The following is a 19037-nucleotide window of genomic DNA, read 5'->3' on the forward strand; positions in this document are numbered from 1 at the left end:
CCGCTGAACGGTTGCAGACTTGAACGCTTTTTTTCTCAGCCTCATTTAGCGCTTCCTGCTTGGGGGAGCGCTGGGCTGAGCCAGTCAGTCCTGGGGAACACCAGGCTGATGCAGAGCTTTGTGTTGTGATGTTCACACCAGGATTTGATGCATCCATCGTGTGCTGGGCCTCGGTGGGGTGATGCTGCAGAAACCAAAGGTCTCTGCCAGTGCTGTGTTTCAGGGCTGCGTTGTGCTGTGTATGCATACTGCTGTACTTATGTCTTGGGCCACTGGTGGGGTGGAAATAGTTGTCTGTTGTGTAGAGGCTGTGGGTAATGCATGATGGGATGTAGGGCTGCTGGAGAGGCGTTTTGGCCTGAGGAGAATGATGCAGGAGGGATATTAGCAGGGAGGGTGCTTTGTTTCTATCTTCTATATCTGTAGTGGGAGCTACTGCCAGCATTAGCTTGAACTGCCGTGTCCCAGTTTGGACTGGACAGGAAAGGAGTTTGTGCCTGTGTGTGTGTAATGCTCAGGGCAGCCCTGCCTGCCAGCGCAGGTGGTCACCCTGTTGTGGTGGTGACAGCGGTCACCCTGTGGTGTTCTTAGCAGGGCTGTAGTTGCCGCAGGCGCTAGGAGTCCCTGCTGGTGTCTGGGTGGTGGGAGGCCCGTTGTAGATGGTGTAGTTGGTTCTGCATCCACCCCTTCTACTCTGCAGCCCTGGGAAGGGTGGGCTGAATGGAGAACCAGAGGTGTGAAACCGTGGCTGGGGAAGGCAATGCTGAACAGGAAGCGATTTTTCAGTCACTTTTGTGTGCCTTTGGGATAAGTCTTCTCTGTGGACTGCTCTAACCAGCCTCTCCATCTCTTCCTACAGAGCTCATGTATTAGTTTTACCTACTGGAAAGAGACTGTATCTATACTGCTCAGTCCAGACCGGACATCTCCCTGTGCCATAGTTAGCTACATCGACGAGGCATATATGGACATTGACAGAGACTTTTCTGAAGAGTAATTCTTCGCTCTGGCTTCTGACGGACAGCGCTCGGAGGGTACCTCGCAGCCCGTGGATTTTCAGGGATACGCTGTGTAATGTGTGTGTGCGTGTGCGGCTTGGAACCGTGGAGCGTTACTGCATTGTCAAAACCCCAGCCCCCTCCCGGTCCCCATCTCTGATCTCTTAACGGATGAGACTTGGAAAGCTCTCTGGGCAACACATTCAGGGATGTACCTTACAGTTGTTCTGGGATAAAAATATACACCTGCAAAAACCAGCCTCTCTATTCTTTTTTTCTCTCTCCCAATCCAGTGTGGCTGGGCAGGGATATTTTTTGTGGACAGATGAGGATACTCTGTACGTGCCAATTGAGTTGTGGTTGTCATTCCTGGCTACCAGAATTAGCAAGTCAAAAAGCACAGAAATTGCCCTCCAAATATGAGGTCCAAAGAGCCGATCTGCTGGGATCTCACCACACCAGCTGTGAGCAGAGCTCCCGCAAGGTGGAACTCTTCTGTTGGGATTTGGAATCAGGGGTTTGGGGTTGGATAGAGTGCGAGTGTGTGTGTGTGTGTGTGTGTGCGTGCGTGCGTGTGCTTTTAATTCCTGAGAGCCCTAGCTCCAGTCACCTCTTTACCATCTACTTTTGGATCATTTGGTACTAAATCTATCTGTGCATTAGGAGAGAACCTCCGCTCCTGCTGTCTTTCCTGCAGATCCTTCCCGTTTAAAGGCATTTTACAATGCTGAGGAGAACAGAGACGTTTCAGCAGTGATGAAATTGCAACAAGGGTTGGCTTTTTCATGGAGCACTAGCATTAAAATGTACTAATTTTTTAAACTTGCGGCTTGTCCCTTCTTGGGTAACTAATCTGGTTTTACAATCCTTTTCAGGACCTTTGCTCTCTGCTAACCTGCTGTGCCTGGAAGCCTTACGTCAGTCTCTGCTTTTAGTCCTTAATACACGTTAATCTTGAGGTGCAGTATTTGCTGGAGATGGCAGTTTTTTTCTTGGATCTATTTTAATCAGAATGTGGTAAATGCTGGGTATAAACATTCCTGGTTGAAAATAGCTTCCTAGGCTATGTTGGAAAAAGGGCAGTTGGGTTTTGGCAGTCCTGGACTCCAGGCCTGCACATGCCCTACCTGCTTAAGCTTAATTGTTGCTCCAGAACAGTCAGGTTCCCAGGGATGAAATGCAGCTTGAACTCCTGAGTAAGTGCATTTTAATCAGAACGCTAAAAGAAACCAGTTTTCTTTGAAACATGGATTTAATGATTTTTAAATTTCCTGCTTTTATTTGATGAGATGAGTTGACTTCAGCTCTGTCCAGGCTCTGGAGAGGGACCAGGGGGCGAGGGTGGCCTAGAGCTGTGTGGTGTTTTGTCTCTAATCTTTGCCAGCAGAATGAAACCCACTTGGAGGATCCCTATTGTGGGGCCTGGATGAGTGGATGAGGCTTCCAGCCCCAGGTGCAGGACTTGCTCTCTAAAAGTCACCCTTCTCTTGCTTATCTCACACCTCGGTGTCCTGCTGGGGACTTGCAGCCAGTACTTTGCTTCCATGGTGGTGAACGCTGCTGAACTTGTGCATAAACTGGGAGCCTTTTGGGAGCTCGTTGGGCTCAGCTTGTCCCTCCCTGGGGGCTGAATCCCCTGGGCAGGCTCCCCTGCTCGCACCCCTTGTGTTAGGGAGCTCCTTCTTGCGTTGGTTGCACCTCTGTTCTTCACCAAATCCCTCCCATCCTGTCCCCCCTCCCTCCTTTCAGCTTCTTTCTTTCACATCTGTACTTTTTTTTGTTCTTGGGTATTTGTGGTTTTGGTGTATCTTTGCTTCTTCTTAACTGTAATAGATGTACACTTCAAATAAATGCTTCGAATTAAAAGGCTTTTAAGTTAAGGGATGCCTTTTCCACAGTCCAGTTAATTGGTGCATCCAGTGATTGCTGCTATAAACCCGCAGTCTCATCTCCACCGCTGTGTTTACGGAACGGACAGTTGGGGCGAGGCTGCCTCTGCCCTGGCTGAGCTGGAATCACCCCCGCCTGCTTTTGGGTGGCTTTTGGGTCCTCGCTTGCTAGAGCCGGCTTGGCTTTGCGTTCTCCTTCGGGCTGAGGCGCAGGGAAGGAACCCGCAGCAGCTCCTCCCGCCAGGGAGCTTTCTGGGGGAAGGAGGGTGAGTGTGCAGGGAGGGGGCAAATTTGAACTGGGGCTGTGGTTTTGTGGGCTCATCTGTCCATGCCAGATGCCTCAAGAGTCTTAATTTTGAGAGGGACCAGACAGCTCTGTCCTTCATCCTTGTTTTGTCTTATTTATGGAGAGCACTGGGAGGAAGCGTCCTGCGTGGTGCTAGGGGAGAGCTCGGCGGAGGCTGCGGCAGCCTGGCAGAGGGGGAGGTGGGACAAATGCTCTGGAAGTCTGCACTGTCCCTATGGATTGCTGAGGTTTGTGCTGCCCGGATTAATGCCAATTTACTAACTGCAAATAAACATATTAAATGGAAACTATTAAAGAACTCTATTTTAAAGACCCGAGTGGAGATGTCTTTCTTTGCAGTCCGTTTGTCAAAGCTGTGACAACCCCCCTGCTGCCCTGCAGGACCAGAGGGAGGACGGTTTATGTTCTCCCCTGGGGTGTAGTGGGTTCACTTGGGTCTCTTCTGCCCTTGGCTCCTGTCTCCTGCAGCTGGGAGGGGCTGAAGGGTTTTGGTGGGAAGGGGATAAGGAAAGGGCTCTTCCCTAGGAGCAAGCTAGGGGGATAGAGCAGGGACGTGGGAGGCCTGTGCCTCTCTGCTGTCCCTGCCTGGCTGTGACAGATGTCCCCTAAGGCCCCAGCTTGCTGCTGGCATCCCCAGCAGCAGAGGCCAAGGCCCTGGTTACCCTGTGACAAACACAACAGAGCGAGGCTTGACAGGTGTATGTTTATTCATGCAGTGCAAAGCTGGCGGTGGCTGTTGCAGCCACGCGCCTCTGAGCTACAGCAGGCGGCTCGGGACAGGGCGGGCGGCCGGGCACCGGCTACTCGTGCTGGCAAAAAAACCAAATGGACGTTGCTGAGATCCTGGATATGGAAGCAGGGAGGGTTCTGCCAGCCTTCAGGTCCTGGCAGCAGGCGAGGAGAGCAGCGCCCTGGGCTGTACGACTGCTTCTCTGCCTCCAAGGATGGCAGGAGCCCTGGCCCTGTGTCCCACTCACCACAACTGTGAGCTTACCTTGGAGGTGATGACCTCCCTGGTGCGGGCACGCAGCTTATTGACCTGTGTCTCGGCGATGTCAGCGCGCTCCTCAGCATCATCGAGCTCGTGCTGCACCTTGCGGTACTTCACCAAGTTGGAGTTGGCCTGCTGCTCCTGGAGGGGGTGAGGGTGGGATGGCACAGCAGGACACCAGGTTGACAACTCCTCATGGTCCCATCCCCTTGCAGCCAACCATGCCAGGGAACCCACTGCTGTTTTCCACCCCAGGAGGAGAGCTGCAGTGGTGACAGGCACTTACCGCCTCCTCAAACTGGCGCTTGTAGCTCTTGACCTTGCTCTGCAGCTTGTCGATGAGGTCCTGCATCCGTGTCAGGTTTTTCCGGTCTTCCTCGGCCTGCAAGCACCCCAACCCCATCAGCAAGACTCTAGAAGAGCCCTCAGTACCAGCTCTGGCTGCCCCAATACCTTCTTCCAGGAGTCCCAGCAGTGCCAGGGCCCTTCACACACAGAGCGAGCACCCGCCCAGCCCCCTGGTTCCCCCCCTCCAAGCTTAAGAGGTATCACCAAAGGAGCAAGACAGAGGAAGTGGTGGAAGTTGGGACAAGGAGAAGCCCATCCTGCCTGTACCGGTCCCAGCACGGTGCCCAGATAAGCCAGGGATGTGCTGGGCTGGAGTGGGATGCTGGATAACACAAGGACCCGAGCAAAGGACAAAGTCCTGCTGGGCTGGAGCTGCACCAGGTGCTGCCGTACCTGATAGCTCATCTCCTTGATCCTCCGCTCATACTTGCGAATGCCCTTCTGGGCTTCAGCCATCTTCTTCTGCTCCATATCCAGCTCTCCCTCCAGCTCCCGCACCTGCAGGTGGATAGAGGCCAGCTCAGGTCAAATCCCTTTCCCCAGCTCAGAGTAGCCACAGTCAAGGCTAAGCCACTGCAGCAAAGACACGAAGCTGGTCCCAGGCCCGCAGGAGCTGCCCTTCACTGCCCCAAAGGTACAGCCTGGCCCCAGAGGATGGGACACAGCCAGGGATCTGCCCCTGCCACCTCACCCTGGCTTCCAGCTTCTGGATCTGCTTCTTGCCCCCTTTGAGAGCAATCTGCTCCGCTTCATCCAAGCGCATCTGCAGGTCCTTGATGGTCTGCTCCATGTTCTTCTTCATCCGCTCCAGGTGCGCGCTTGTGTCCTGCTCCTTCTTTAGCTCCTCTGCCATCATGGCAGCCTGCAAGACCAAGAGCACAGAGGTGTCAGCACAGGGCCAGGCCTCCCTGCCAGACACAGGAGCAGCTCTGACACCCACCCTTCTCCTCCCACCCACCAGCCCCACTGGGCTCTTACATCCGTGATAGCCTTCTTTGCCTTCTCTTCAGCGTTGCGGCACTCCTGCACTGCATCCTCTACCTCACCACTCAGCTGTGAGATGTCAGCTTCCAGCTTCTTCTTTTGGTTGATCAGGCCCGTGTTCTGTGGACAGAGCAGAGCAGTGCCACAGGAACCAGCCCTTCACCACGGCCCCACGGCAGGACTGGAACAGCAGGAGCCTAGGATCCGGGTGGTCCCTCACCTGGGAATGGAGCAGGTTGACCCTCTCGGTGGCCTCCAGCAGCTCCTGTTCCGCCAGCTTCCTGCTCCTCTCCGCCTGCTCCAGCGCTGCCCGCAGCTCCTCCACCTCTGCCATCAGCAGGTTGTTGCGGCGCTCTAGGGCAGCCGCTTGCTCCTTCAGGTCGTCGTTGTGGCGTTGAGTATCATCCAACTCGATTTGCAGGTCCTGCAGAGCAGAGTGGGGGTCAGTGGGGATGGGAGGGACCTGGGGCTGGCAGTGGGAACAGCACCCAACCCATCCCAACCTTGATCTGGGCCTGGAGCTGGCGGACCAGTTTCTGGAACTCAGCAGCTTGGCGGTTGGCGTGGCTTAGCTGGATCTCCATCTCATTCAGATCTCCCTCCATCTTCTTCCTCAGCCGGACGGCCTCGTTCTTGGCCCGGGCTTCCGCATCCAGTGTGGCCTGCATGGAGTCCATGGCTCGCTGGTGGTTGCGCCTGCGGGAAGGGTGATGCATCAGCCCCATCTGCCCAAAGACACCCAGTCTGGGCCACGGTGCCACCTCTGCCCCTCCACAACGTCCCATTGTGTCCCCTTTCTGCACATACCTCAGGTTCTCAAACTCCTCATCCTTTTCTGCCAGCTTCCTGTCCACATCAGCTTTGATCTGGTTCAGCTCCAGCTGGATGCGCAGCGTCTTGCTCTCCTCATGCTCCAGGGCCCCCTAAAGACGGCAGCAGTGAGGAGAAGGTCCCTGGGGCGGATCTCCTCAGCCACCCACCGCAGCCTGGCCTTGCCCCCAGCACAGAGTGGTGTTGGGAGCCCTGTACAACCCCATGCCTTGCTGTGGTTGTGAACCCCCATGGATGAGGTGTTTGGGGTGCTCAGGGCACCAGCCCAGCTCAGGACCTTCACTCTACTGGCGCAGCATGCGTTGCTGCTCCAGCAGCGCCCGCCCAGAGCTGCAGGATGGGCTCCTGAGGGCAGTGGGCACGTGCAAGCATCAAGGAGAAACAAGGACCCACCTCAGCCTCCTCCAGAGCTGCCTGGATATCGCTTTTCTCATTCTCCAGAGCTTTCTTCAGCTTCTCCAGCTCATGGATGGTTTTACCGCTCATACCAATCTGGTCAGTCAGATCAGCAATTTCCTCTGGCAGGGATGGAAGGACATGGGGTCAGGATTGAGTTTGTGGGGCCAGCCCTGCACAGGTGACCTTCCAGTCCCCCTGTCCAGGCTCTGCTGATGTTCCCCAGACCCTTGGAGAGCAGCTGAGCTTGTGCTCGGGGAGATTTGTGGGCTCTTCTGCAGTCTGGGTGAAGGACAAGGCATGAGAGAGGCATTAAGGACCCTGCTTGTCCAAGAGCTACACCTCCAACCTGGTGGTGTGCCACAGCCATGGCTCTCTCGGCAGCAGAACACACACTGTTTGCCAACAAGAGCCAAGTGATGGTGCCTGCCCGCCCAGAGCGGCCCCAGCAAGAGGGCAAGACACATGCTGACTTCCTGGCTGGGCTGCTGCATCCCTCCAAGCCAGGCTTGGCTGAGCAGCAAGGTTTCCTCCCTGCCTGCAAAGGATCCCCATCCCACCACGTGGCTAAGGAGAAGGGACGAGGACCCTGGGCAGAGTCCAAGGGGAAACCTTGAGCCCAGTCTTACCTTGTAGGTTCTTGTTCTCCCTCTTGAGGGTCTCCAGGTTGTCCAGGGACTCCTCGTAGGCATTCTTGAGCTTGAAGAGCTCTGTGCTTAGGCTGCGAGACTCCTTCTGCGATGCCTCCAGCTCCGCCTGGGTCTCTTCATACTTCTGCTTCCACTCAGCCAGGATCCTGTCAAAGTTGCGCTGCTTCTTGTCCAGAGCAGCACAGGCTGAGTTGGCGCGTTCCAGGTCCACTGAGAGGTCCTCGATCTCTGTCTGCAACCGGTGTTTGGTCTTTTCCAGCGAAGAGCACTTGGCATGAGCAGCCTCCACTGCCTCCTCTGCCTCCTGCAGCCGGATGGCCAGCTTCTTCCTGCCAACAGCAGCAAGGGGTGAGCCCTCCCAGCCCAAGCGTCATCTCACATGGCTGCTTTGAGGAGGGGAGGACACAGCCTGCCCAAACAGCCTCAGGTCCAGGCAGGAGGGTGCAGTCTCACCCTGAAGTCTGGGAAAATCCCATTCTCGAACAGAAACCTGCCACCTGCAAGGAACAGGCTCCTGCCATGAGACTCACTTGGCTTCCTCCAGCTCCTCCGTCCTCTGGATAGCATCCGTCTCATACTTGGTCCTCCACTGGGCCACTTCTGCGTTGGCTTTAGACAAGTTCCTCTGGAGCTCACTCTTGGCCTCCACCTCCTCCTCGTACTGCTCCCGCAAGAGGTCACAGTCGTGCCGGGAGGCTTGCAGGGCATGGGCCAGGGCATTCTTGCTCTGAGGAAGGGAGAGTTTGTGAGACGATCAGCTAGTCCCAGGCTCCAGGACACTGGCCATGGCACCAGGATTGGGAGCAGTGGGAGGGAACTGTTTTTTCTTGGAGCTCCCGTGTGCAGGGTGCGTTCCACCTCCCCAGGCCTAGAATCTGGGCCACGGCCACAGTGGGACACACATTCTATTCCCTGCTATCTGTGTCACTCGGAGATCAGCCATGCCCTGGAAGCCTCACCTTGGTCTCTTCCTCCAGCTGCCTCTTGAGTTCCTCTATGTTCTGTGTGAATGAGGTCTTGCCACGGCTTAACTGATTGATGAAGGACTCCTTCTCTTCCAGCAGCCGACTAAGCTCCCCTGGGTTCAAACAGAGCCAAAACAGCTACTTTGGGGCTGAAGGGCTTCAATTCACAGTGCTTAAAAGTCTGTGGCCTTCAGCAGCACAGATTCCTCCTGTAGTCCCCCATCGTGGCAAGCTGTGCCCATGGGCAGAGGTGGAAGCAGCTAAAGGCAAAGTCTGCCAGCCAGTAACCCCCTCCTGATGCCTGAGATCACAGCGCATCCCCCAACACCACAATCATCATCACAGAGGTCCTCTTCCTTGCCAAGCTGTATGTACCTCTGCAAGGCCAGAGTGGAGGCACAACACAGACATCCCAACCCCGCTCCACTCCAGATGGAGCTCCTGCTGTTTTATTTTGTCCATGGGAGAAGGAGGACACACTCTGCCCGGCCAAACCGCAGCTCCCTCACTCAGATGCCCCAGTGTACGATCAGCCCAGGGCAGCCATGCGTCCCCTGGGTGCCACCTCCGCCTACCGTTCTCGGTCTGCAGTCGGCCCCGCTGCGTGCTCACGTCGTTCAGTTGTCGTTGCAGCTCGTCCACTTTGGACTTGGCCTCGCTTAGCTGGTCCTCATATGTGCGGCAAAGCTTCTCAGCATTGGCCTGCGTGCACCAAGAAAAGCCTGCATGAGACCCAGCTCCTCCCAGAAGGTGCTCAGCGACTGCATCAATGTGGGACCTCTCTGTCCTGCTCAGCTGACCCCGTGTGCACCCTAAGCGGAGAGCAGGAGCCTGTCAGAGCTCTCGTGTCTCTGCTAAGCTAAAAGAGGCTCTCTGAATCACTCTTCCAGGAGATATCTTCCCAGATCCTCCAGACTTGACTAGAACAAACAAAGCATCCTGCAAGCACTGCCATAGTGACGTAGGGACATGCCAAAGAGATGGCCTTGGCCGTGGCAAGGAGCTACTTAAGACATGATCTCATGGAGATAGAATAAATCATAGAAGGGTTTGGGTTGGACCTTAAATATCATCAAATTCCGACCCCTCTGTCATGGGCAGGGACACCTCCCACTGGATCAGGCTGCTCAAGGCCCCATCCAACCTGGTCTTGGAACACTTGGCTGTGCTGAACACACTGCAACCAGTTGTGCTCACGTTCACAGGAGGGATGAACCTGCCCTGTACAGAACCAGTGCTCACCTTGTTCTTAGTGAGGTATTCAATGTTTGATGACAGATCATCCACCTCCATCTTCATCTCACTCTTCTCTTTCTCCAGCTTCTGCTTGACACGCTGCAGGTTGTCGATCTGCTCGCTCAGCTCCGCCACGCTGTCTGCGTGCTTCTTCCGCAGAGCGGCTGCCGTCGACTCATGCTGCAGGGTTGCCTCCTCCAGGTCCCGCCGCAGCTTCAGGAATTCTGCTTCCCGCTTCTTGTTCATCTCCAACTGCGTGGCCGTTGCTCCACCAGCCTCCTCCAGCCTCTCGCTCAGCTCCTCCAGCTCCCGTGACACTTCTGCCCGCTGCTTCTCCACCTTGGCTCTGGCGGCACGCTCAGCCTCCAGCTCCTCTTCCAGCTCCTCAATGCGGGCCTGGTAAAGACAGAATAAGGCAGAGGCTACAAGCACTGGGTGAAGCTCCAGCATCTTGGCTCTCCACAATGGAGCAAGTTGGCTCCTCTGATGCTGGGGAGCAACAAGCCACCAGTCTGGAGCAAACGTTTGATCTGTTTTGGGATCGCCGGAGGCAGGTATGCCTGGTGCTCCTTGGTAGCGTGTTTTGCAGGGTACCTGCTCTCCTCTCTACCCTGTATCAGTGTCCAGGCTGACTGTAGCTTTTTTTTCAGTGGGAACCTTCATGCAAACAGCCTGAATCTGGGGGCCTCCCTCTGATAGGAAGAGGTCCAACAAACTAGATTTGGAACTTCAGAGTTTGGACACTGGATTTGAGGTTTCAGTCTTGACAGAAAACTACATCCTAGAAGCAGTTCCTTATGCTGGTGCAAATATTCACCTCAATAGGTCATGCTTTAGTTTTTAGTCCACCATGCTTTGGCAGAGCTTTGCTTCTGATAACAGTGTCAGCTTTGCTTATCACTGTTCTGCCAAGGAGATGCCCCTATGCTCAGAGAGAGACTGGCTCATGCTGATTCCCCAGAACATTACATCTGGTGGAAATTTAGGACTCCTGGGCTATGAAAATAGCTCTTTCCACCATACCTGCAGCTCCTTGATCTTCTTCTGCAGCTGGGCCTCAGTCACTTGCCCATCTTCAATCCTGGAGTTCAGCTGACTCATTTCAAAGTCTTTCCTGTACAGAAAGAAAGTAGAGCCTCTGGTCACACCAAACTGTCCTGCTGAGACCCTCCAGCTCTCTGAAGCCAGAGGAAGATTGTTCCCTGCACTGTAACACTCAAGTCCAGAAGACAAACAAACCAACCCATATAGGACGGGAACTGCAGGGTTAAGAAGCAGAGCACGGACTGCTCTGAGGGAGGGCTGGAGTGGCCAAACTGACAGATAACCTGGCTCTGAGGTTTTCCCTGAGAGGTCCCTAGGTGTTGTTCTCCAGTTCCCCTATGACACTGGGACACGAGTGATGAAGTCTACTTGTAGCTGAGGTCCCAGCTCTATGTTAGGATCCTGACAGGCAAGTATGTCCTCTCCAACTCCACGTACAGAATAAGGCCTATAGCAACCTGGTCCATTTGTCTGTGCAGCTGACAAGCTCCTCAGCATCTCTGCATAGAGCCCAGGAAAACTAAGCCCTCTTATTGCATGGACTGATCACTCCAGCAGTGCTCAAAGCCGCATCCCAACAGCCTCTGTGGAGGCCGCATGTCCACTTGATGTGGAGATGGGGACTGGCCCCGCAGAGCAATTGGACAGCCCAGGCAAACATCACACGCTCACTTTTTGAGTTTTTCCTCCAGCTGCTGCTTGTCATTCTCCAGATCCATTACTGACTCTTGTGTCAACTTCAGGTCTCCTTCAAGCTTCCTCTTTGCTCTCTCCAGGTCCATGCGGACTTTCTTTTCTTGTTCAAGAGAGCTTTCCAGCTGGAGAATGAAAGGAGACAGGTGAGGAGGGAAAGGACCCTTTGTAGCCCCAGCCTTCTCTATGTCCATTGCTGTGGGAGCTTCACCCAGCCTAGAGATACAGAGTTGGGTTCATCCTAGTTGGTCTTCACTCCTATTCCCACATCCCAGGACTGCTCTCCATGGGGAACTCTCAACCACCTCTTGATTCAGAGGCACTTTGTCCATGGGGTTATTCTTTAATAAGCCATATTAAATAGGGATTTGATAATGATCCCACCCTCCAGATCCCACTCAGTGACAGCCTTTGGGCTCTCCCGGAGGTATGACTCAAACTCTTTCCCTTCACAGTCACTGGTTGATGACTTACATCATCCACTTGTTGCTCCAGTTTGACCTTGGCTTTGGTCAGAGTGTTGACCTTGTCTTCCTCAGCCTGCAGGTCATCCAGGGCCTGCTGATGGGCCTCCTGCAGGGCTTTCTTCTCTTTTGTCAGCTTGGCAATGATCTCATCCAGAGCAGCCATCTCTTCAATCAAGTTTTTAACCTAGATCAGTGGGGTCAAAAATTAAGTGCATCCTCTCAGAAACAGGAGAAGCAAAGCCAATACAGTATCCTGACCCACGAAAGGCAGGAGTCCACCACAACAGCAGCCTGGGACCACAGCAGCAGCCAGGCCCTCTCCCCTTGGCCAGGCTGGTTCCACCGGGGGTTTGTCAATGTCAAATCACTTGCCATCACACAGAACTCTTTGCCCATACCACTCCTGCACAATGAGGCAGGACATCAGAAGGTTTTGCCCCTTCCCATTCCTTTTTGCACTCTTCCTTTGCCCATATCCCACACACCAGCAGCCTCATCCCTGCTGTTTCTCTTTGGTGCCCCCACAAGCACCGAGACCATGAGCAAAGAGGCTGTATTCTGCGAGAATGGTCAGTTACCTTGTTCTCTGTCGCATGTTTCTCCTTCTCCACCTTGGCCAGCGTGATCTCTAGGTCATCGATGTCCTTCTTCAGCTCTGCACACTCATCCTCCAGCTTGCGTCTCTTGGCGGTGAGGTCAGAATTCATCTCCTCCTCATCCTCCAGACGTTCCGTCAGCTCCTTCACTTTGGCCTCCAGCTGGATCTTGGACTTGATAAGCAGGTCGCAGCGTTCCTCTGCATCTGCCAGGTTGTCTTGCTCCTGGGACAGAGACAGGAAAGCCAGTGCTCTTGCACTGCCGCAGGAGCACACCAGCAGGCTCTCAACCACGCTACCCTGGCCCAGAGAGGAAGCTCTCCTTGTGGAAGGGGTAGAGCAAGCCCAAGGTACTCAGGTGCACAAAAAAATGACAGCTCCAGTCACTGTCCATCTTCAAGGGCCACGGGACAACAACTAACACTAACCAGGGCCAAAGAGCTAACTGCAGCTAAACTTTCCAGAGGAAGGAATCACTTTACTGACACTTTCTGGTACAGAAATGGCACAGATCAGCCACAGCTTTGCAAGCATATGTTCCCATCCCTCCCACCCCAATATGAGGAGATGACCCTTTCCAGAGCTACGGCTGCGTGAATCCCTGTGGCAGCCCTGAGACGGCAAGTCTATAATGTTGCTTCAGGTTTGCCCTGAGTCTAACAATTCAAATGGATTGTGGCAATGAGGAATCGCAAAGAACTGCAAAAGGCTGAAGGAGGGAATTAGCACTTTCTTTTCCTTCTTCTAACCATGGACCCCTATGCTATCTTTACACTTTCATAGAGGGTTGAAGCACTCACTGCCTGCAGCTGGAGAGCCAGGTCATTCTTCTCTTGGATCATGGAGACCTGCTTCTCTTCCAGCTCCTTCCTCTTAGCCTCTGACTTCTCCAGAGCCTCCTTTAGCTTCTGGAACTCCTCCTTCAGATTAGACATTTCCTTCTCAGTCTGAGCAGACTTGAGTAAAGGCTTGATCTTGAAGAACAACTTCATCCAGGACCAGTTCTTGACAGCATTGAAGGCACGGATGTTCCACTGAATGGTATAGAGGGCTTCCCTGGAGGGATACAAGCACAGCATCAACATAGGTGTAGACTCCTCACCTCCCATCCTCACTGCAGCAGAAACCTGGATTTTGAAGGCCTGGGGCTTTCATCAGGAGGGCAGAGGGCAGCATGTTGAATGAATGGCACATTGTCTGCACACTGTAGTGGCCTTAGTGGGATAGGTGGAGTGGCATGGCTGTCAGGTCTCCTCACTCTATGTCCCTCTGAATCTTCTAGTGGAAACCAAAGGCCTGCATACGCTGACCCTCCCTACCAGCCCCATGTCATACCTCTTACAGGTCTGCTTCCATACCCTCAGGACAGGGCCCTACCCAACCACTGCCAGCCAGAGGCAAGCCCCACAGATCAAACCCACCCAAATGTGCAGAAGGAACAAGGAGAGATGCTCACAAAGTTCTGCCTCCCCCCACAACTCTACCTCCTGCTGATGATCTTCTGATACTCAATGCGCATGAGGTGCCCACGGATTCTGGCCTGCAGCATGGTCAGGATCTTGGCCAGACGCTCATCTCTCATCTCTTCCAGCAGGCCCAGCAAACCAGCCTTGAAAAACACCTGCACGCAAGAGAGTGAAAACAGAGTCAACAGAAGAGAGGACAGAGAGCTCAGGGCTAGCAGACCTGGGGTACATGTGGCCCAAAGCAGGGATACACAGAGAAGAGAGGGATACGCACTGCAGGGTTTGGTGCCCACCCAGCACAAGCAAGAACCCACGCTCTGCACTGGTTGGAGCTGCACCCACCCAAGACACAGGCACACAAACCTCCTTGCCCTGCGCACATGCTCTCCTGTCCCCTGGAAGCTGTGTTGGGTGGCATGAGGTCAGGCAGAAGTGATCTTCTGCTCAGACCTGTTTCTTCCCAAGCTGTTTTTTCCTCTGCCCTCCTCAATCCCCTCAACACACAGGATGCAGGTGTTCAGCGGGGCTGTGGCCAGGCAGAGAGCAAGCTGGGCAGGGAGAGCAAACTGGGATTGCAGAGAGATAGCAATGACAACATCTCCCTACCAAGGACCAGCTGCTTGGTCTCACCTTGGTATGACCAAACTTGTACTGTGAGTGGTCCAGTTCCAGGGAGCTCAGCAGCTTCTCTGTGGCCTTTCTGCTGTCCACAAACTTATCATCTGGAATGGCTGCTGGATTCAGGATACGGTAGCTGCAGGGTCAAAGCAGAGGGTGGGCATGCAAAAGAACCCCAGCACAGAGCTGAGGGCTCCATCATCACGCCAGTACCACATTCCTGCCAGTTTTCCCCGGAAGCACATCATAGGATCATAGGATCCCTTGGCTGGAAAAGACCTTCAAGTCCAACCGTACCCGTCCACTACTAAATGATATCCCTGAGCACTTCATCCACCCACCTTTTAAACAACTCCAGGGATGGGGACTCAACCACTCCACTGGGTAGCCTGTTCCAGTAACTAAGAACCCTTTTGGTGAAGAAGTTTTTCCTAATGTCCAATCTGAACTTCTCGTGGCATAGCTTGAGGCCATTCCCTCTTGTCCTACCACCTATCACTTGGGAGAAGAGACCAACACCCAGCCCTCTACAACCTCCTTTTAGGCAGCTGTAGACAATGATGAGGTCTCCCCTCAGCCTCCTCTTCTCCAAGTTAAACAACCCCAGTTCCCTCAGTTGCTCCTTGTAAGGCTTGTTCTCCAGCCCCTTCACCAGCTTTGTTGTTCTTCTCTGGATGCGCTCCAGGACCTCGATGTCCTTCTTGTAGTGAGGGGCCCAAAACTGAACACAGTATTCGAGGTGCGGTCTCACCAATGCCGAGTACAGGGGCTGGAGCTACGTATGAACCAGGAGCTGCAGGGTGCCATATGGGCTCTTCTGCAGAGCACCAGGGAACCCTGCCAGATCTCAGTCCCTGAACAGAATGAAGACTGTGCAGGAGGCCACTGGCCTCACCACGCCTGGTCAGGCTCAGGCCAAGCAGGGCAAATGGGGCCAGCCTGGAGAATAGTAAGGATCTCACAAGCAGAGAGAAATTTGAGCCAGAATTGGAGGCCCTGAGCCTTGCCACCATCCACCTGGACCAGTCCTGTATTCAGCATCTCAAACATCACCAGCCCTGCTGTCTCACCATCATGTCTGGCACCAAACTATCCATGTTTGGCACCAAACTATCCATGAATGGCATGAGAGAGCCAGCAGCAGAGCTATCCCAAACGGTCTGGGCACAAGCTGAGCAGCAGGACAGAGCCAGAGCAAGTCTGTCTCCCCTCAGAATACGTGCGAGTTACTGGGCATGGAAGAAGAGGGAGTTACCGTTGCTTGAAGTCAGCATAGAGGATCCTGTTGGGGAACCCCTTACGGCAGATGCGGATACCTTCAAGGACACCATTACACCGCAGCTGGTGCAGCACCAGGAAGGCATCCATGGCTCCTATGGGTGAGAACAAAGAGGGAGCACACACTCAGGCTGAGAGGACAGGCAAAATGGAGCTGCAGCAACTCTGGAAACAGCCTGTCATTTGGAACACGGGTGTTAACCTATCCTGTAGACCCATGCTGAGCATCAGTGCTGCAGCCTCGGCCTTAGATGGTGAAAGACTCATCCATGCCTGCTGTTAGACACAAGTGCAAAGCAGTGCAGCCACCAACACCAAACTGGGGCCCTGGCAAAACCCATTCTCAGCAGATGAGACTGGCGTGGGTCACAGGGCTTACTGAGATGGAGCCAGGTCTCAGTGGCAGCAAGAAAAGGGTTGGGGAGAAGGTGGGTGCAAGAGTTCCTGCCAGCTCCCACACGTGGATGGCACCCAAAGGAACCGTCAGGGTACTGCCTCATTCCATGCTTACCTGGGGTCTTTGTCTCATTGGGAATGATGCAGCGGACAAAGTGGGGCTGAGTGGAGCGCAGGTTGGTCATCAGCTTGTTGAGATTCTCCTGTAGGGCAGACATGGGGGATGAGGGATGAGGTGACAGCTCTGTATCCCTACAACACTTCTCGCCAGCCTCTTCTCCCAACAAGCAGGGAGAGAGCAGACATTGCGACCCCCTTCCCACTCTTCATGAGAGGGGAAATCTCCTTCTCCCTGGCTGCTCTCTGCCCTATCCCGTCAATGGGACATTCTCAGTCCTGTAGCAGGACCAGTGCCTTCTGCCAGAGTGGGAGAAATGGGGCTGAAGGACATGCCAAATGGCACCTGCAGGTTTTGCTATGCCAGAGAGGAGCCAGATGCTTTCCAAGTGTTTGTAGCTAAAGTTTTGCTGCAGTGGAGAGCCAGGAACACAGGACTGACCATATTCCTGATACACAGCCCTCCTGGTGCCTATCAGCCCTGCAAATCCGGTGCTGGCATCCATATTGGCTTCAGTTTTCATCTCATCAGGTTTTCCCTGCACCTTCACAGTACTGCCCGTGCCCTTCAGCTGTGATGGAAGCCCCAGCTGATCCAGCCTGGGCCTTCTTTCTCTTCAAGGCAGGGCTCAAGCCAAGACATGGCCCTGTCTTTTCTTGTGGGAAAGGTGTCTGCACCCTTGAACCTTCCAAGCTGCCTTTCCCTGCTGTCCAGGACCAGCTCAGGGAAGGGAACACTTTCCTATAGCTCCATATCATCATGAGGCAACTTTTCACCACAGACACCGTTCCCCAAGGCCAGTGACTTGTCCAGGAGGAAGAAAGTCACATGTCTCCCTGAATAGGAGCTCTGACACAAGCGCTGCGCTCTTTGAGCAGCTCGTCACCACAAGGCTGTCATGGCAGGACACAGCTTTGGGCTCACACCCCGCTCTGTGCTGTTTTCCAGTTGCTTATGCTCTGTGGTGAATGAATAACTGGCATGTTGAACACAGGAATGGGTAGGGAGTGTTATCCTGAGCTCAGGTCACATCCCTGGACAAAACAGCAGAGCTGCCTGCTCAGAGACCTCTAAGATCCTCCTCCATTTCTTCTGCCCAAAGGCTGTCCTTCCCGCCGACAAGAATGAGGAGAGAAGTAGCACAGACTTAAAGTGATGTTCATGTAATACATTATCTAAACATCACTACAAGTCTTAACTGCCGCTCTCTCAAAGGCGAAGGAGCTGCAGAGCAGTGCAAGCGTCACGTGGGCAGAAGCAGCACAAGCCCCAGCTCAAAGGGAGCCATCGTGTCCTTCCCTAGCAGCACAGGGACAGGGCTGGGCACAGGCCTCTTGCCCAGAGACAAGAGAGTGTTAGGAGTTTTTGCCTAGTGGTGGTCCTTCAGGAGCCCTGGTGGTCCTACAAACCCAAGGAGTTCATGTGCAAGATACTCCAGAGCCTTGGCAGGGAAGTCAGACTGACACTGGGACCCTCTGAGCAAGCTTCTCTCATGGCCTTGGATGAGATTCTGGCTCTTACCTTGTGCAGCTGTGACACTGTTTGGAAAGAAGCTGCCTTTTTACGTTTCTCCTTGGTCCCTGGCTTGTGAGGTTCATCTGTTGGGTTGAAATATTCATTAATTACATCAGCAAAACAACTGCTTAGCTTTAAGAGCCTCCAAACACCCCTGAAACACTCACAGCCTCTGCTTTCTGTAAAGCAGAGATAGCAGTGCCTTGCTGCAGAGCAAAGCCACAGACCAACAAAAGCAACTCCTGCAGTGCCCAGCTGTAGTGCAGCCCCTCAGCTGTGGGTAAAAAGAGACCCCTTCACACATCCCAAGTCACAAGGCCACCAGGACAGCTCTACAGCACTGTACATCTCAGGCTGGTGCTACCCACCCAACCAAAGCCCTCAGGCCAACACTGCATGTCCAGAGCACCCACCAACCCAGGTCAGAGAAGTTTTTAGGGGTCAATGTAGGTCTTCACTTTGCCAGGGCTTTTAAGTGCAGGAATACTGCATCAGCCTGGGCGTGAGGAGGCTTTACTGCAAGGGGAGGGAGAAATCGAGGTCAAAAAAGGAGTGAGATTGTTCCTCACCTGAAGTAGAGCCCACATAGTTCTCATAGAGGGAGGCCAGGAGCTTGTTTTGGGATTTTTGGAAGACAGACACCACTGTCTCATTCAGGGGGTCCTTGTTCTTGTCCAACCACCCAACGATGTTGTACGGCACCTGACAGCAGAGGGGAGAGGCAAAGGTAAGGACAGCCCCGCAAGAGGGAAGGTGTGGATGACGTGGAAGAGCTGACAGGGGACGTACCACACCAGCATAATGCACCAGCTCAAAGTGGGCCTCGTATTTCCGCTTTTTATCTGGACGGGGCTTCTGGAAGTTGGGTGACTTTCCAATATGGTTGTCATAGAGCTTAGCTTTGAACGACATGTCAGAGGCCTTCGGGAACATGCACTCCTCTTCGAGGATGGACAGGATTCCCAGCGGCTGCAGAGAGAATGTGGTATAAAGAGGTCTGAGCTCAGTGTTTCCATGTCCTATCCCAGACTGGGGGATTCTCTGTGCCACTGAGCAAAGTGAGGCAAGACTTGACTTGGGTGAGCTTATCCTCAAGCAGGCAATTGGTACAAGACATTGACCATGGAGCAAGCTATCACTGGTTTATTCTAGGCTGCATCTGACCTCCAGCCAGTCAGAGTGGGACTGGCCAGGCCTGCAAGATCTCAGGGCTTGCCCACATCCATCAGATTGTTGGGAAAGGGACATCCT

At 53.9% G+C, this 19037-nt stretch overlaps 2 protein-coding genes across 4 annotated transcripts in view; one reads left to right on the top strand and one right to left on the bottom strand.

The window, feature by feature from the left end:
* TRPC4AP (transient receptor potential cation channel subfamily C member 4 associated protein) overlaps nucleotides 1-3483 on the top strand; it is a 39119-nt gene extending 35636 nt beyond the window's left edge. Inside the window, exon 19 of the mRNA XM_054081177.1 lies at nucleotides 860-3483. Within this exon, the coding sequence (XP_053937152.1) occupies nucleotides 860-997 (138 nt within the window). The 3' untranslated portion in view covers nucleotides 998-3483. The remainder of the gene's footprint in view (nucleotides 1-859) is intronic.
* A 380-nt stretch (nucleotides 3484-3863) lies between these two features.
* The window catches only part of MYH7B (myosin heavy chain 7B), a 29558-nt gene continuing 14384 nt past the window's right edge, over nucleotides 3864-19037 (bottom strand). For 2 of the 3 annotated variants that reach the window (XM_054081176.1, XM_054081174.1), the window contains 26 exons: nucleotides 18576-18755; nucleotides 18356-18488; nucleotides 17793-17869; nucleotides 16269-16356; nucleotides 15735-15852; nucleotides 14492-14615; nucleotides 13880-14016; nucleotides 13196-13451; nucleotides 12378-12620; nucleotides 11807-11983; nucleotides 11312-11457; nucleotides 10619-10709; nucleotides 9602-9991; nucleotides 8935-9061; nucleotides 8354-8472; nucleotides 7925-8121; nucleotides 7374-7723; nucleotides 6742-6866; nucleotides 6325-6440; nucleotides 6021-6213; nucleotides 5738-5941; nucleotides 5512-5637; nucleotides 5225-5395; nucleotides 4927-5031; nucleotides 4472-4567; nucleotides 4010-4326 (listed from right to left, as the gene is read on the bottom strand). In XM_054081176.1, coding sequence (XP_053937151.1) covers nucleotides 4168-4326; nucleotides 4472-4567; nucleotides 4927-5031; nucleotides 5225-5395; nucleotides 5512-5637; nucleotides 5738-5941; nucleotides 6021-6213; nucleotides 6325-6440; nucleotides 6742-6866; nucleotides 7374-7723; nucleotides 7925-8121; nucleotides 8354-8472; nucleotides 8935-9061; nucleotides 9602-9991; nucleotides 10619-10709; nucleotides 11312-11457; nucleotides 11807-11983; nucleotides 12378-12620; nucleotides 13196-13451; nucleotides 13880-14016; nucleotides 14492-14615; nucleotides 15735-15852; nucleotides 16269-16356; nucleotides 17793-17869; nucleotides 18356-18488; nucleotides 18576-18755 — 4248 coding nt within the window. In that variant the 3' untranslated portion in view covers nucleotides 4010-4167. The other variant, XM_054081175.1, reaches the window with a different exon arrangement.

This window comes from Cuculus canorus, chromosome 16, assembly GCF_017976375.1.
Source record: "Cuculus canorus isolate bCucCan1 chromosome 16, bCucCan1.pri, whole genome shotgun sequence".
NCBI lineage: Eukaryota > Metazoa > Chordata > Aves > Cuculiformes > Cuculidae > Cuculus > Cuculus canorus.